At 36.9% G+C, this 16,461-nt stretch overlaps 1 protein-coding gene across 1 annotated transcript in view; it reads left to right on the top strand.

Annotated features, from left to right (window-relative positions):
* Positions 1 to 2,401: 2,401 nt before the first annotated feature.
* The window catches only part of CLINT1 (clathrin interactor 1), a 74,284-nt gene continuing 60,224 nt past the window's right edge, over positions 2,402 to 16,461 (top strand). The window contains exon 1 of the mRNA XM_007435657.4: positions 2,402 to 2,635. Coding sequence (XP_007435719.1) covers positions 2,595 to 2,635 — 41 coding nt within the window. The 5' untranslated portion in view covers positions 2,402 to 2,594. The remainder of the gene's footprint in view (positions 2,636 to 16,461) is intronic.

Raw genomic sequence — 16,461 nt, 5'->3', positions numbered from 1 at the left:
GGGTTCTTCTGTTGCTTTTTAACCTCCTCTTGTGTTGACATTACAGAATTTCTATCCATCATACTTCTTGGCTATGCTGCCTAAGAATTCTAGGACTTAGCAGTTATTTATACACAGCATGTTTAGCTAAGCTATGGTTTGCTGAATAAACTAGAATGGATTGGGTTCACATAGCTTGCTGCATTACATTATTGTTTGGTGATGTTCTATTTACCAAATCACAAACTAACAGATCTGGAGGATGACAGATTAGGAAACCAAATACTTGCACCCAACCCTGCTTTAAAAAATACCTCCTTTCCTATACCAATTGCCATTTTGAAAGATGATTAAGGACACCCTCTTCCATGCTTGTAGTATAATTGGATGAAAAGGAAGATATTTTCCTTCCTCAGTACAGGGGTCCCTTTGATCCAACCTAATTCTCATTATTCCCTTGGGTTACTGTCTGTATAGGATGATTTTTAAAGATTAGGGTTAAATCACAGGGATATGTAGCTCAAGTGGTATATTCATTAGACTGACTTGTTATTGTTTTAATGAAACGCTATTGAGAATATTTTTTTTTTCATTATTACATACCCCATCATTACAGTCATGATACATAGTTTGATGGGGCAAGCTATGTAAATAATCAGTATGAATAAAAGGAAAAGTCCAAGTAAAACCTATCCAACAGGGAAAAAGAAAGCCTTTTTCCCAACACACCCATCCTTAATTACTGGAAAGAATGACTAAGCTTTAGAGACCTGGTGTGCAAGTAAAAACGTGAACATACAGTGATGTTGCAAGGTACTACCCTGTTTTCAGTTAACTAAGCTCTGGTAATCCTATGTGGTTATTTTCAAGACTATGGTGATAATATGTTTTAGTATAAAATAACATTTCAAAACTATTAGCAACTGGCACTGTGTTTATAAGAATAAACTATATATGGTTAGATTCAGTTGTGGCATAAATATTCAGGGTATAACTCTTAAGAGACAATTTGTAAAATCTGGTTTTGAAACCCGTTGTAAATGGGATATAAATGGGGATGGCATTACAAGATACTACTTTAGAATTCTACTTCTATATTGTATTGTATAAAAATCAACCCATTGCATCAGCTCCCTGATTACAGAATCATTCAAGTATGATGGCTGACACAAGGAAGAATTAAGCTGGAATCTAAACTAAATAGAACCTCAGTGAGACAGGAAGCAGGGCAGAATAATAGTAGTAGGGGCTAAGAGGGAAATATAATTTCACCCTTCACTTATAGCCTAAGAAATTGAGCTTGTTTCGGTCACTATACAACACTGGAATCTCTTGTTTTATCTACCAGCTAAAAGAAGCAGAGAAAGCATAAAGCTTCAATTAATTGTTTATCTTTACCTGTAACTTGTCAAGAATGTGGCTTGAACTAGTTTAGGGGACACCTGATGCTGGGCTTTCTCACAAAAGATAAAGAATCATGAAAAGGAGGTAATGACATTTAACTTTATGAGCAAAACTTATGCATTACTGTACATATTAATCCTTGTTGAATCCAGATTAGAGCTAGATTTGGAGCATTTCCATAAATCAGTTATCTGAGAGTAGCCTGGTGTATTCAAGAAAGAACAATTAAGCTGCTTCTTCACCTTCTGCAAGTAGTATGATAAATAAGGTCTGACTTTTCCCTTGTGATGGCATGCCAGAAAATAACTGCTTAAACGGAACTGGCTAACTGGAAATAATTTCCTATCTTTAAAAGTATACATCATTTTTAATATAAAAATATAGCTTTGTGTCCAATTAGCACTAATTTACGTATTTTTAGAATAAAGATTCTAGTTTCAGATCACTGAATAAGTTTCAGTAACTTAGAAACAAAAACATGAAATCCAGCTGGGTGACTTTGGGCCACTCTCTCTCAGCCCAATTCACCTCACAGGGTTGTTGTTGCGGGGAAAATAGAAGGAGGAAAGAGTATTGGGTATGTTCGCCGCCTTGAGTTATTTATAAAAAATAATAAAGGCGGGATAAAAAATCTAAAAAAAAACTATATCTCTTCCTTGTTGCTTTTTTGGTAGACAAACATAGTCATATGGACATTCAGCTGCTGAAACATTTAATCTACAGTTTACTTAAAGCTGCATCATTACGACTTCCTTCACTTCGAGTAACTTCCACTAAATCCAACTCTCCTGCGCCTAAGATAGCAAACAATAAAAACTTCAGTTTCAGCAAGGAGTGCGGGACAGGCCCTTTTCTGAATCCTTCCAACAGGCACAAGAGCCCGGAAGATTCCCAGGATGCCGTGCGATGGAATGCCGTGCCTTTCCTTTTTCCTAATAGGCAACGTCGTTTCTACAGTACAGTACTGCGTTGCGTCCAGACTTCATGTCCCAGCAGGCTTTGCGACCATGAGCTGCCGGTTTCCGGAGGCAGAACCGAGTTTGTCTCTCTGTGCCGTTGGCGAAGCTGGGGAGGTGGCGAGGCTAGACGGGCCTGGCCTGGCGGTGCCGTGGCTGAAGAGCGGCTAGCTGGGCTCCGAGGGGAAGGAGAAGTCTGGGGGATTAAGAGGGGCCTAGACCGGGAGAGGGTCTCTCGGCGGCGCCACCGCCACGATGCTCAATATGTGGAAAGTCCGGGAGCTGGTGGACAAGGCGTGAGTATTATGGGGTGCCGGGGAAAGGTCTGGGTCTCTTGTGGGCTCCCCCGTCCCTTTTACTAAAGTCACCCAGATTTATGCCGGCAATTCGTTTACTTTCCGCTCCACCGCAGCCTCTCTCCCTCTGGCCACGACTTCAGGTGCCTCGTCCCCACAACCACGAGAAGATTCCCCCTTGTAATGCCTCCTGCTAGGTCCTAGCCAAGATCCCATCCATGCTGGCTCTTCTCTTTGGGTTGCCTCTCCCGCCTCATTTATAGTTTATAAGTCGTCGCTGAAACTTCTTTCCTTTCAGCAGCTGTAACTGATATTACCTGTTGGCGCTTTGGGGACCTGACCCTTCGTGTCGCGTGGGGTTTTAGCCACCTCCACCGTCCTGTTCCTGGTCTCGGGTCCCAGTTCGTTGCCCCATCGTTGGCTGAATTAAATAGTGCCCTAGTCACTTGCTGAGAGTGCTTGATTGGATTCCCATGGGCTGATCAGTGTACCAGGCTCCCCGCTACACACACTGTTGGTAGTTGCCTCTGGCTGATCTGAGTATTTTCTCCCAGGGAGGAATCATGTTTAGCATAATTGTTTCTTATCTTGCCAGTCCCATCCCCGGCCCAGTATATTCATATGCAGTCTGAGTTTGTGTGTGTTGGCAAGGCATAACTTCACATAGAAGGATGCCAGTTCATACAGCTGTTGGAAGTGTCCAGAGGTATACAGAAATTCACCTTTGGCCTCCACATCTAAGATTGTCTCTTTATTACCCTGCTCTTCTGCTAAGCCTACAAAAATGGAGAAAGAGGAAAAGGATAGTAATGGCGGAAGTAAAATAACTTGCTATCTTTGGCAAAGGTGTGGTTACCATGTGTAAGAGATACAGTTATGGGCTTGTTGCATTTCTGTAATTTAACGTTTGTGTTTCTAGCTTAGCTGCCACAGTAGTGCTGATATCTGCCAGTAATACACAGGCTGGATAAATGCAGTAATTTGCTACCTTTGCTTGACAGAAGGAAGCAAAACTTTAATTGATATCCACGTCACCTAAAATAAAAAAAAGTGTAGAGTGAAACTTGTTTCTTGAAACATGATGTAATTAAAGCAGTTTTCAAGATCATTAGCTCTCACAAATTTTACATCATTATTTGAGTACTAGTTAAAGAGGTATGTTAAATTGTTCCTGTCATCAGAAACTTGTACAAATAACTACAGTGCCCAAGTTTGACTTTTGTAAAATAAGAAGCAAAGCTGATATTTACGAACATTTTGAATGAGTTTTTGTTGTTGTTTTTGTCTGAACAAGCTAGATTTATTTTTGATGTCTTGGTTTTTTATACAAATGGGCATACTTTTAGGGGTGTGTGCATAAAGTACACAAACAAAATACTTGTTTTCTTCATGAGAAATAGAGTGTAAGGAACAGTGAATGGATGCATCTTCCAGTCTTTGCTCACGATTAAGTCAGGAAGGGAATTGATTCCACCAGAAATGTCTGTTTCACAAAATGATTCACTGATGAATTGGATTTAATACCAACTTTTTATATTCCATATAGATACTATTATAGAAGTGTATTGCAACCAGAAGTAAGGTTAAGTCAGCATGAGTAATGTGGTCTTATATTCGCCAATTTACAATTTTTTGTAAATAAAAATGTGCACAAATACTGAGTCAAATTTAGATAAAACCTTTCCTCCCTTGAAACAGTTAAAATAACACTAAGTCTCAGGAACATGGGAAAAAACCGAAGAAAATCTTCAGAAGGAACTTTGCTTTCTGACAGAAAGCACATGTCCTCTGTAGACTCTGTGACAGAAATATGAGATGGCTAGAATGGCTTCCTGCTGTTGAATAAAAATAATAGTACAGTTAAACCTCAGTTTAACAGACATCAATAAAGTGGGCTTAACATGCAGTGGACGTAAATTTCCAAATTTACACCATTTGTATAATTCCATTGTTGTTTGAATTATATAAATTGGCATAAATTACAATTTGAGTAATTTGCCTAGTGGTATTATTGTGCAAATGGCATAAATTGCCATACTTGTTTACTTTATTTAACAGACATTTGTGAATAGTTGATGCCCTTTCATTGGTCTGTTGAAATGAGATGTCTCTGCATATTACATTTATTTGAACATGCTATTTGAAAGCAAAATTTTAGATACTTTTCAACTTGAAATTAGTTTTGACCTTGGAATTCCTTCCTATTTTTCACTAACAATTGATACCTGAATTCTTGGAAACCAAAGGATTGAAAATATGTTTGGAAAGTTGTGATGAAGAATAATTTTTATGAGTTTTATTTTTGTAAAACCTGGTATCTTCCTTGATTGTGACTGCGTTGGCCAGAATATGCTAAACTGAAGGTAATAGGTTATTATAATTTATGTTTCTGAGTTAATATATTTGAGGCTCATAGACAAGTATAAATGTATTTAGAAATTTTGGGTTATTTCCATTCTCCCTCACTATCAGCCTTATTTGTGCAGAATTTAGTTAGCATTCTGCTCTGCATTTTTAGAAATCATTTTAATATACAAAAAGAAAGGAAAAAGATATAAAAACGAGAAAACAAGAAAAACATAGTGTATGTAAAAGCAAGCAGCTCAGGTTTTAAACACTGCCTTAAACCATGACAACAAAGAATAATATTGATCAGATTTTCCAGTATGTCCATAAAGAGCCACTTCTTAAACAGAAAGCAAAAAAGCTGTAAATTTGTGGAAGCACTAACTTTCTACTGCAAAACAGTAATTGTGTGTGTTTGTTTTTGCTATACCTCATGCTAGATAAGTTCATAGTTCATCACATATAATCAAAATCATATTCACTTCTTTAAATCATACTACTAGTCCCAAACCTTATTAACCAACTTATGGATATTAAACCAAAAAGGGATGATAGTGGAACAAATCCTTATGGTATGTATAAGTGTCTCTTCTATGATTTCATATTTCCAGCATAATGAAGTTGACCACCAACTTGAGATGTATAAAAATATGGGGAAGGAATTAGTCTCATCTTAAGAGCATAAGAAACATCCTTAATTTTTTTTCAGGTCCTTAATGCTTCAGATTTTTTGCAAATAAACAATAACTACTTTAGCGATAATTTGTAGGCCCTGGCAAATACAGGTAGTCCTTGTTTAGTGACCCTTCACAGTCACAATGGTGATGAAAAAGTAACTTTGCTACCAGTCCTTGCATTTATGACATTTGCAGGTATGTTAAGCAAAGGAAAGCTGAAGAAGGTTGTAACCACAGTCATGCTTCGCTTAACATCCGAGTTGCTGGTCCCAATTGTGATCACTAAACAAGGACTACCTGTACGTCATTTTTTCTTAATTAGTGCCACAAGTAGATAGTTCTGTAGCTGTATGTAGAATTTGTATGTCTCATTTCAGCATAACGGGTGGGTTAAATAAATAATAATTTAAACAGGTATCAAAATTAATATATCAATAAAACAGCAGATACCACATGTAAAAATGGCATAAATATATAAGAAATCAGAGTAGATTGGCTAGGTTCACAGAAAAGGATACATTGTGGTTCTGAACAATTCACAAGCAGTGGATGGACCACTCCTGTAAAAGAAATAGCTTCTGCATGTCATTCCAAAGTGACAGAACTTCGCCAGGATTTTTTTTTTTAAGTGTTGCATCTGAACCAGGACTCCCTGTTTGTTCCTCTCTTAACAAATGAGAGTTTGAAGCCAGAGTTTGACCTTATTTTCTGAAATTGAAACAAGCTAGGAATTCCAGTTCTACTACACAGTATTTTTTTTCTTTTGGGCGAGTTCTTGGTTACATTTCTCTTGTTGACAGAAAGAAGCAAGCTGGAGTAATACAGCAATGTTTGTGAGAACCTTGCTAGAGTATGAAAAGGTAGAGTTCACCACAATTTTAGTTTATGAGGTTAGAGAACACAGCCTTTATCTACTTCAGCTTTCCAAAAGTTGGTGTCTCTCCAGACAAGTTAGAGTTACAACTAAGATAGCTAACATAGCACTAAATGTGCCAAATTTCTGTCATAAGACTGCCTTGCAGAAAAGTACCTCCTTTCTGGAGCTATCCACCTACATTCTTGAAGGTGGAAATACCCATTGGTAAGTTTCTCAACTCAAAAAAGCTACTGGTGAATTTAATAATGTCAGATTTAAAATAGATTTAACTTTTCAGAATTAAGCTCTATATTTACCTGATTGGACCTTTCAGCATTGAAAGTGGCTTTTCTATATAATTTGTGTAGCAATTCTTGTCTAAAGATCACTGCATTTTATTCTTGTTAACTGTTTAACAATAAGAGTCTTGTTCAAATCTCCTTGGGTTTTAAGTACCATTAAATTAGATAAAGTGCATAGAGCTTTTTTATTTGTCTATTTATTTATACATTAAATTTATAAGCTACCTAACTCATAGTAAGGCAGAATACAAGATAAAAATAATCCAATACAGTGCAAATGAAATAGATAATAACCTGGAAATTAATGTACCAAACACATTAATAGAATTCCTACAGAGGTACACACTTCCTAACCTAGCACCTAGAGAAGAAGCCATGTCTTCAAAGCCCATTTAAAGGATGGGAAGGTTGAGGCAACTCACACCTCCAGGGAGATACTATTTTGGAGGGCAGGTGTCACAGCAGAGAAGGCACACCACTTCAGTCCTATCAGATGACACAGTTTTAAAGTTGGGACCTGGAACATACCCACTTTGTTATATCTTACCAGACAGGCAGAAACAGTGAGAGAAAGATGGTCCCTTGGATAGCCAGTCCCTAGGCCATGAAGAACTTTATAAGCCACAACCACCAATTTGAATGGCACCTGAAAGAACAAGTGCAGCTTGTGCAGCAGAAGTGTTACATAAGTGTACCAAGGTGTATCCATAACTGCCTGTGCCACTGTATTCTGGCCTATTTGTAGCTTCCAAGTAGTCTTCATGGGCAGCCCCACATAGAGCACATTGCAGTAGTCCACACACAAGGTGACTATAGCATGAACAGACATAAGGGATTCCCAATTCAAGAAAGGGCACAGTTGGCTTATCAGACAAATTTGGGAAAAAGTCCCCTGGCCACAGCTACCACATGCTCTTTGAGCAGGAGCTGTGTATCCAGGAGAACCCCCAAAGTGTCCTAGTTTTGTCCAGTGGAGAGCTACCCCATTTAGAGTTTCATGTAGATGGGGCTTCAGACTTAATCTCTCCAGTATCCATCAGAACTGACTGGAACCAGCTGTAGAGAAAGGAGAATCACTGCAACATCATGCCTCCCACTCCTGATCCCTGCAATTGGGCCAGAAGAATCCCATTATTGAAAACTGCTGAGAGGTCAGGGAGGACCAGGACAGTTGCACCACTACTATCCTAGTTCCACAAGAGCTCATCAATAAGCACAATCAGTACAGTCTCCATGTCCTGGCCTGAAATCTGAGTGAAAATGCTCCAGATAATCTGTTTCCTCCAGGTAGAGTGATGGGAGCCCATGGATGGTTGTTGGGGCATCCCAGGAGGATGACTGAGGCACTGGGTTTTTAATTTCTATTTTTATGGTTTTGTGGTTTTATTGTCGTGAGCCACCCAAAGTTATGCTCCAGGATGAGCAGCATACAAATATTTTGAATGAATGAATGAGCAAGGCCAACTATTGTATTAGCCATTCAGAAACATTTTATTCATCTTGTGCCCAGGGAAGAACCGTGGAATGATGTTCCATTGGACAGGTGCTAGATATAGAGCAATTTGGAGTTCTAACAAAATAACTTGCATTGTTCTGCTACTATATATAGGTAGATTTTTTTTATTTTTAATTATATCCCTTTTTACTTCTAATGGAGTAGCTGACATAGTGTGGAGTTTAGAAATAATTTACCATAGAAGTAGTACCAACTATCACAATAGTTCTATAAGAATTCCTCCAGTGCATCAATTTTAGAGTGAGGTATTATCTGCTTTAGGGTATAATTGCTTCTTTCAGCTCTCTCATTTGGATGTTTTTATCCTTTCTGCTGTCTTTTAAGTTAATTTTAAACTTCAGCAGTTGAAACAACATAACCTTTGATTTTATGAGCTTGAAAACAGTTCTTCAGCAAGTGAAATTTCAGTGAAGCAACTAACAACTTGACTGAAAGACTGAGAAATATGTACCTCAAGCTAAACAGGACTTAGTTAATTTGGAAGCTTAAATATTTTTATTGTACTTCATGAAAAACTATTTTTTTAAAGTGCCAAGTTAATCAGCCTTATGAAATACTATCCAAGTAAAAAGTATCCAAGTATTTCACAAGGTTGATTATCTTGACACTTTTAAAATATTATATTTTTTGTCACTATGGTTATTCCTGTCCTGTCTTGTCCTGCCCTGCCCTCCTCTTCCCTTCTTAAAACTGTGCTGTACTCTAATTCTATTTTTGTTGCAGAGTTATGGCTAGTATTTTATATATTGTGAATACAGTATTTAGAATTTCTTCCTATTCAGTCGTGTTGAACAAGATACTTTGCATTGCTTTCCCTTAAATTAAAAGATTCTGCAAAGAGGCTTTGGGGGGAAAAAAACCCTAGTCATTAGCGTTTTCATTTTCTAAATTAATATTCCTTGCTTCATTTCACAGCAAAAAAAAAAAAAGTTGCTCCTGTGTTATTGGCAAGCTTCTATTCAGTTATGTTTTACCTATCTGAATTGGTCTGTTCAATAGCTCTGTACCAACATTAATAGTGAATTGGTCTATTCAGGCTCTGTAGCAACGTTAATAGTGGAATGTAGGGACAGTTCAAAATTTACTTTGTGAGTGTTCTATTGGTTTTCAGTATTTCAGTGATAACCAGGTAGAAAAGTATAAGGACTACTAGAAAAAAATTAAAGTTTGAAAAATTAAAAAGCAGGAATACAGTGGTACCTCGGGATACGAACTTAATGTGTTCCGTGACTCTGGGCGTATCCTGAGTTGGTCGTAACCCGACGCAAATTTCCCCATAGGGTTCAATGTAAATCCGGTTAATCCGTTCCGCCCTCCGAATTTGGTCGCACCCCGAAGCAAATTTTCCCATAAGGTTCAATGTAATTACTGTTAATCCGTTCTGGCGTCCGCGGACCACGCGTCAGCGGCGGGAGAACAGCCTGGCGCTGCGCGGCATGGTGGGAAAAAGGCCGGGCGCCGCGCGGCGCGGCGGGAGAAAGGCCGGGCGCAGCGGGTGAAAGGCCAGGTGCGGCGGGGCGGGAGAATGGCGTGGCGTGGCGGGAGAATGGCCGGGCGCAGCGGGAGAATGGCCAGGCGTGGCGTGGCGGGAGAACGGCCGGGCATGGCGCAGCGGGAGAACGGCCGGCCGCAGCGGGAGAACGGCTGGGCACCGCGCGGCGCAGCGGGAAAATGGCCGCGGACCACGTGTCAGGGGCGGAAAAATGGCCGCGGACCATGTGTCAGGGTGGAAAAATGACCGTACCCCGAGGCGGAGTTTGCACATCGAGGTAAATTTTTGCAGCCGGAGCTGGTCGTAACCCAAAAAGTTCATTAGTAGAGGCGTTCGTATCCCGAGGTACCACTGTATTCTTAGTTTGAAACATTTATGCATGTATTATTCCCTTGATGATCCATATCATCAACATTTATTCAATGAATTTTGGCAATGCTCATCTTTATTATAATTTAGTTGTTATATTTATATTCCGTCTTTCGCACAGATCTCCCTCCTCCTATTTTTTTTTATCCCCACAATAAAAACCCTGTTAGGTAGGTTGGGTTGAGAGAGATTAGCCCAGAGTCAGGTGGGCTAGAATTTGGGCCTTCCCATTCTTAATCCCAAACAATCACTACACCACAGTGGCTTTCTTAATAATATGAAGCTAAACTCTGACCTATCAAATTTAACTAATGAAATGTTCAAGCTTGGTGAGCTGCTAAAGTACAGCAACAAAAAATTGTTTTTGAACTAAGGAGCTTACTGCTTATAAGCGACATCTAATGCAATGTGAGTGAATTTCTGTTCATACAATAAGTCTTCCTCTCACTCTTCGCCTACTTGTTCCTGTCCCAATTTTGACATTTTTTGAGTCCTTGGACATCTAAAACAGATATGGGGTGACATTCATGGAAGAAGAAAAATCCATTATGTTGGGAGATCCAGTTCTGTTGATGGATGGACATATTTTGATGCAATTGCATGTCACCATTGGATTGTTTCATAAACAATGCCATAGTTGTCCCTGAGTTTTTGACAAAGAAAGCTTAGTTGCCTATTATGAATGATAGTTATGCAAGCAATTGAGTGGATTAGTAAAGGAGAGGTAGAATGTTCCATCTATTCTGTATATCCGGCAGAGAAACCAAGCAGTTTAGCCCAAGGTGGAGTCTTGGCCTCTGCGTGAGAGTTAAGTTTAGGGGCAAAATTTCTGTAGGCAGAGATGTCAATTATGTCAACAACCAACAATTGCCCAACTTCAAGGCCAAGAAGTGCAGAGCAAAAAGACCTTTGAACAATCCGAGGGATGGGAGAAATAAATTTCATGATTAACCATAAAGGGAATGGTTATAAAAAGGGAGTTGCACCTTCTAGCTGTGAGATGTCATGTGTTGGAGAGCTTTAAGTCAAGTATGAGGTTACTCAAGTGATGCCAAAAGTTTTTCCACTGAGCTAGACACTCTGTGCCTCATTTAAATCTATAGCTGACTATGGCAAGGTTGAAGCTTTCTTTCCATTCTTTACTTATCCTCTTCAGACTAGTGTGTGTGTTTGTGCGTGTGTATGTGTGTGTGTGTGTGAGAGAGAGAAGTCTATTTGTTATTTAATAACTTTTGTGGGCTTTTTTTTCCCAAGGTAAAATAAAAGTGCGATTAAACTTTACACAGAACTAGAAATAATCTTTTGAAGGGTGTAAAAAAAACTAAATAAGATAAAGATATGTTGGCAATAAGATTGCATCATCACAGTGATAGATTGGTTTTGTTTTGTTTTTTGGGGGGGTTGCAATTAAATTATTTTACTTATTTTAATTTTCAAACTCACTTATATATATGTACTTGTATTTTTCCATTCAAAATCTGCAGAAAGTATACTATATTTTTTCATTGCATTGCATCAGTACAGTGCTAGTAGAATCACAGAAGTGTTGAATTATTTAAAGCAGGTGGTTAAAACTGCAACCAGCAAAAGTGATTTAATATATTAATATGTTAAAATTATAAATAATGGCACACATCTGACTATGTTATACATTATTTTAGTTCACAACCTTGGCCTTGCATCTATTTGTCACTGCATACATTTTTTTCATACTCCTTATATTTTATTTTGATTTCAATAACCACAGTTTAGTGTCCAAATATTTAAAAAGTGTAGGCTATACTGGAAACTTGTTGGCGGGGGGAAAGTCCCAGAAGAAAGTAATGGTAAACTACTTCCTTGTTGTTGCCAAGAGAGCTACATGGAGTTGAGCTTGACGCAAAGGAATCTTTCTTCTTAAGAAGCTGTATTTAGTGTTTAACAATGGCTTGTTAGTTCAGAACACAATAAGCTATGATCTTAAAATAATATCAGAAATTTTCTGAAGGTATTTGCAAGTTTGGGAGTTGGGTATTGAAACAACTAGGTAGAAAACATTGACTCCATTTAGAGCTGAACTGTATTGCTTATATTCAAATAAACTTGAACTATTAAATAATACGAAAATGAAGATGAGCCTGATTAACATACCTTATAAAAATCCTTGATAAAAAAATTGAACATATTTTTAAAAATTATAATAGAAACTTCACTTAATTTTTCTGAAATTTTAATTTTTAAACTCATTGCAAATTTAGATTTGTTTTGTAAGGTTTTTTTTTTCAAAAACTTATAAGTTTTTTTCCTCCAAAAATTAGATTTATTTTTTTATGATTTTTTTTCTTTTATCATGGATATTTATCCATCAAGGGATTAGATGCAGGATTACACTGGGTAGATTTGCAACAAATACCAAACTGGATTTATAAACAAAGGTCTGAAGTGAGCTCATTTAAAGTTTTCCATATTTTTGAAGCATATGGAAACCCCCAAAATGATAAAAGTGTGGCAATCATGACAGCAGTAGTATGAGCCTCTGACTTACAATGTTCTTTCTTCTCTTTTGTGCTGACAAAGGAAGGCATTCTGAAACTCAGTTTTCTACTTAATGATAATGTCTAATTTGGACAGACTGACATGGTCTACACATAATGTTAAGCCATTATATAGTTTGCCAGTTCCTCAGAAAATCTATCACCCTAAGCCAAAAAGATGCAATATGAATATTTTTCCTCACTATATTAAATTGATGGTTTGCATAATATACTGATTGCATGTATTGCTATATTGCCCTATCCCAAGTGTAAGGTGCATTTAATAATATTGTTGTAAAGATTTATTCTGTATTTTTAGTTATATTGCATTGGGTGTTAAAACGATGATCCTTGAAATGATCCTTCCACTTGCTCTGTACTAAAAAAAAGTACAGTATACATTGTTGGTTCTAGATATAAGTGCATAGATAAATGAATATTTTTGACAGGCAGGGCAAGTTTCTTTTTCGTATTATTGTAGTTTAAAAAAAGCATATTTTGTTAGGATTTTTAGGAATATTATCACCAACTCAAGGAAATGTTTGTCACAATATGATTGAAATCCTTTTGATATCCACATATGTAATCCCACAACAGAGGCAATCAGACTAAATGATATCAAGAGGATATGTTAAACAGCTATTTTTGCTGGCCATCTCTGGATGCCTAATGAAGAGATAGTAATTAGCAAATGAACTGTAAATATCCTTTTTACTTACTGCTACAATTAAATATACTGAAGTTCAGCACTTGATCTTAAACTACAAAATTAACTGAGAAGTACCCATTACTGCTTTAGAATAGCATTCCCCAAACTTGGTATCCTCCAATTGGTGAATTACAATTCCTAAATTTCTCAGCAATGATCATGATGGCTAGGGAATCCTGGGAGGTGAAGTCCATACCTTTGAAGAGCACTAGACTAAGGAAGTGTGTTTTAGGACTTTAATTTCCCACAGATAGATAAGTAGTATGGAAATATGAATATCTGAGAGGTTTGGGAGGGACCATTAGTACCTGGAAAAATTCAGAGAAAAAACATTTCCTTTTTTTTTTTAATGTTTAGATAGAAAATAAATATTTTTTCGATAGTAATAAATGGGAAAAAGAAACTTGTAATCAATATTTTAAAACACAGTTTTAATAGTCAATGCATACCTAAGGGTCAAAGGAGGCAACACTGCTACTCTGTTTGACTATCGCAAATATCAGGGCTTTGTCTCAGTGTCATGACTTTCTCAGCGTATATACAAACACAGTGTAAAAAAATGTCATATATATGATTCAGAAGTACAGTTTTGGAGTCTGCCAAGCATATTGTTCCTGCAATATGGTGGCAAAGATTCTGTGCAACACAACCTCTGATTCCTTATGTTTGTATATCTCAAATTCCTCTGTTTTGTATATCAACTAGAAAAAAATTCTGGTGACTAATTAGAAGTGCTTTGTATTATTAATGAATCAAAATCAATAATAAATCTGACTTTACTATTCCCCCCCCCCCTTTTTCCCTTTTCCTACATGAATGGCTACATTCTTCTTGTAATCTTGTTTTCTTTCAGTTACCAAGCCAACATATACTGTATGGCTATATACAATTATCTGTCTCAAAATTTATTATAATAAGCTAATTATAAGGAGAGCCAGTTTTCTGCAGATTCAGTGGGATTCAGTTCTGAATTTTCTTCTTGTTCCCTTTTCCATTCATTTCTGGTCATATGGTGAAATTTATTTCAGTTTTACTGGTGAGCAGTTTGCAATACCACCACACAATTATTTTGACCTCCAACATAATCTGTAGTCATCCCTGTAGTGTACATGTCCCATGGAATTTCATAAAATTGCCTCTGGTGTGAGCCATTTAATGATTAAGTTCTATTCCTTGACCCCAAAACAGTACATATTAAGTATATATTTATACATATATACTTACATATAAAATTAATCATAAAAGTCAATTTACATTATTCAGCTAATGGTAAAATTACATTCTCATATTTTTCTCCTGTTATTTGACTTTCCTAAAAACAACTTTTTCTGGTCAAAACTTTTATTAAGATATATAAAAAGTACAATTAAAATACAAATCAGAAAATATAGAAAAGAGAGAAGATAGAACTAAAAGAAAAAGACAAAAACTAAAAAAGTGAGATCAAATAGAAAGATGAAACAAAAAGTGACTTTCAACTATCTCCAATACAGATATAAGTACAAATTTTTAAAAAGTTAATCCCTTACCACTATTTAATCCTAATTCACATTATTTCTGTCAACACAAACCATCTAATCATTAAATCCCACAATCAAAGCTTCATTTTTTCCCAACCCAAGCACGTAATCTAGGAAGGGTTGCCATGAGGAGACAAATTTAGAAACAGTATTATCTCTTGTTAAGGCTGTTAGCTTCGCCATTTGAGCCAAATCCATTAATTTAATAGTCCACTCATCCACTGTAGGTATTTGTGAGTCTTTCCATCTTTGCACATATAACAAGCTGTGATCATATATAGAAGCAAAGGTCCATATTTTTTCTCCAGTCCTTTCTCCATCAAACCCAGTAGGAACAATTCTGGGTTTTTTTGAATATTCACTTTAAGAATTTTTTGAATAACAATGGATCCCAAAAATTTGTAGCCTTTTCACACATCCACCAAAGATGATAAAAGGTTCCTTCACCCTGTGAACATTTCCAACAAACATTTGTTATACTACTATATATTTTTGATAACTTATCAGGAGTTAAATACCTAAAAACAACCTTTACATATGGTCATTAAAATTTACCTTGCATTGAAGATTTATTTTACTTATTATAAACACTCTTAAAGCAGAGATCACTTTGATCATGGTAAAAGACATTTAACCTTTAACTATATGAACTAACCTCTTCTGGTACTATATTGAAGAACAGTGATCTATTTTGGTGTCTTGAACAATCATGCATTTATATGCAGGAAGTTGATTACTGGTTTGTCCTACATAATTATGTCCCCTCTGCTCTTCTATAGTACAAACTGGGGAGTGACATTTTATAAAGCTAGATAATGAAATAATTCTGTCCTTCAAATTGCCACATGCAGTGGTTTCCCCGACCATTGTGTTCAGAAGTTTAATAGAATATTTGGTATCAAGATAAACATATTATAAATTAAAGTTTAGTTCTTATAGTTGGTTTATATATACATGTAGTCCCCAGGTTAAGAATGCTTGGGTTACAGATGACCCATAGTTAAGAACGGAGCCTATTGTAGCAAAATTCAAGTTAAATACACAATGATTCTAGTTAAATACAGAGTGGTTTGAGTTCATTACATAATACTGCTTATACAGTGTTATACAATAATACTGTTCCAGCTTACATACAAATTCGACTTAAGGACATACCTTAGGAGTGAAACTCATTCTTAAACTGGGGACCACCTGTATATGTGTCTAAAAAAGGGACAGCCAAGTTCTAAACCTATGGCATCTGTATAGGTGCTGCTTTTCCTGTGTCTTGCTTAAACTTAAGGATATGTATCTGTATTTTCAGTGCCTGCAGCAGGTGGAAGTACTTGCAGAATTTTGGCTGATAAGCTAAACAAAATTGGCCCTGATTAGTATTTGGATGGGAGACCTCTAGTGAACACCAGGACTATAAGCTAGACTGGAAAGTCAGAAAACATCCCTAAAGAAGGCAGTGACAAACCACTTCAGTGTAGATGTCAAGAATACTACTTCAACATGTCTGTGAAGCTACCAAGGTTGAAGTTTGA

This window comes from Python bivittatus, unplaced genomic scaffold (assembly GCF_059951505.1).
Source record: "Python bivittatus isolate LINGU-HERP-01145 unplaced genomic scaffold, Pbiv_v1 ctg000080_np1212, whole genome shotgun sequence".
In the NCBI taxonomy this organism is placed as follows: Eukaryota; Metazoa; Chordata; class Lepidosauria; order Squamata; family Pythonidae; genus Python; species Python bivittatus.
Note: the sequence above shows the minus strand (reverse complement) of the source record. Positions and strands in the feature narration are given on the sequence as shown.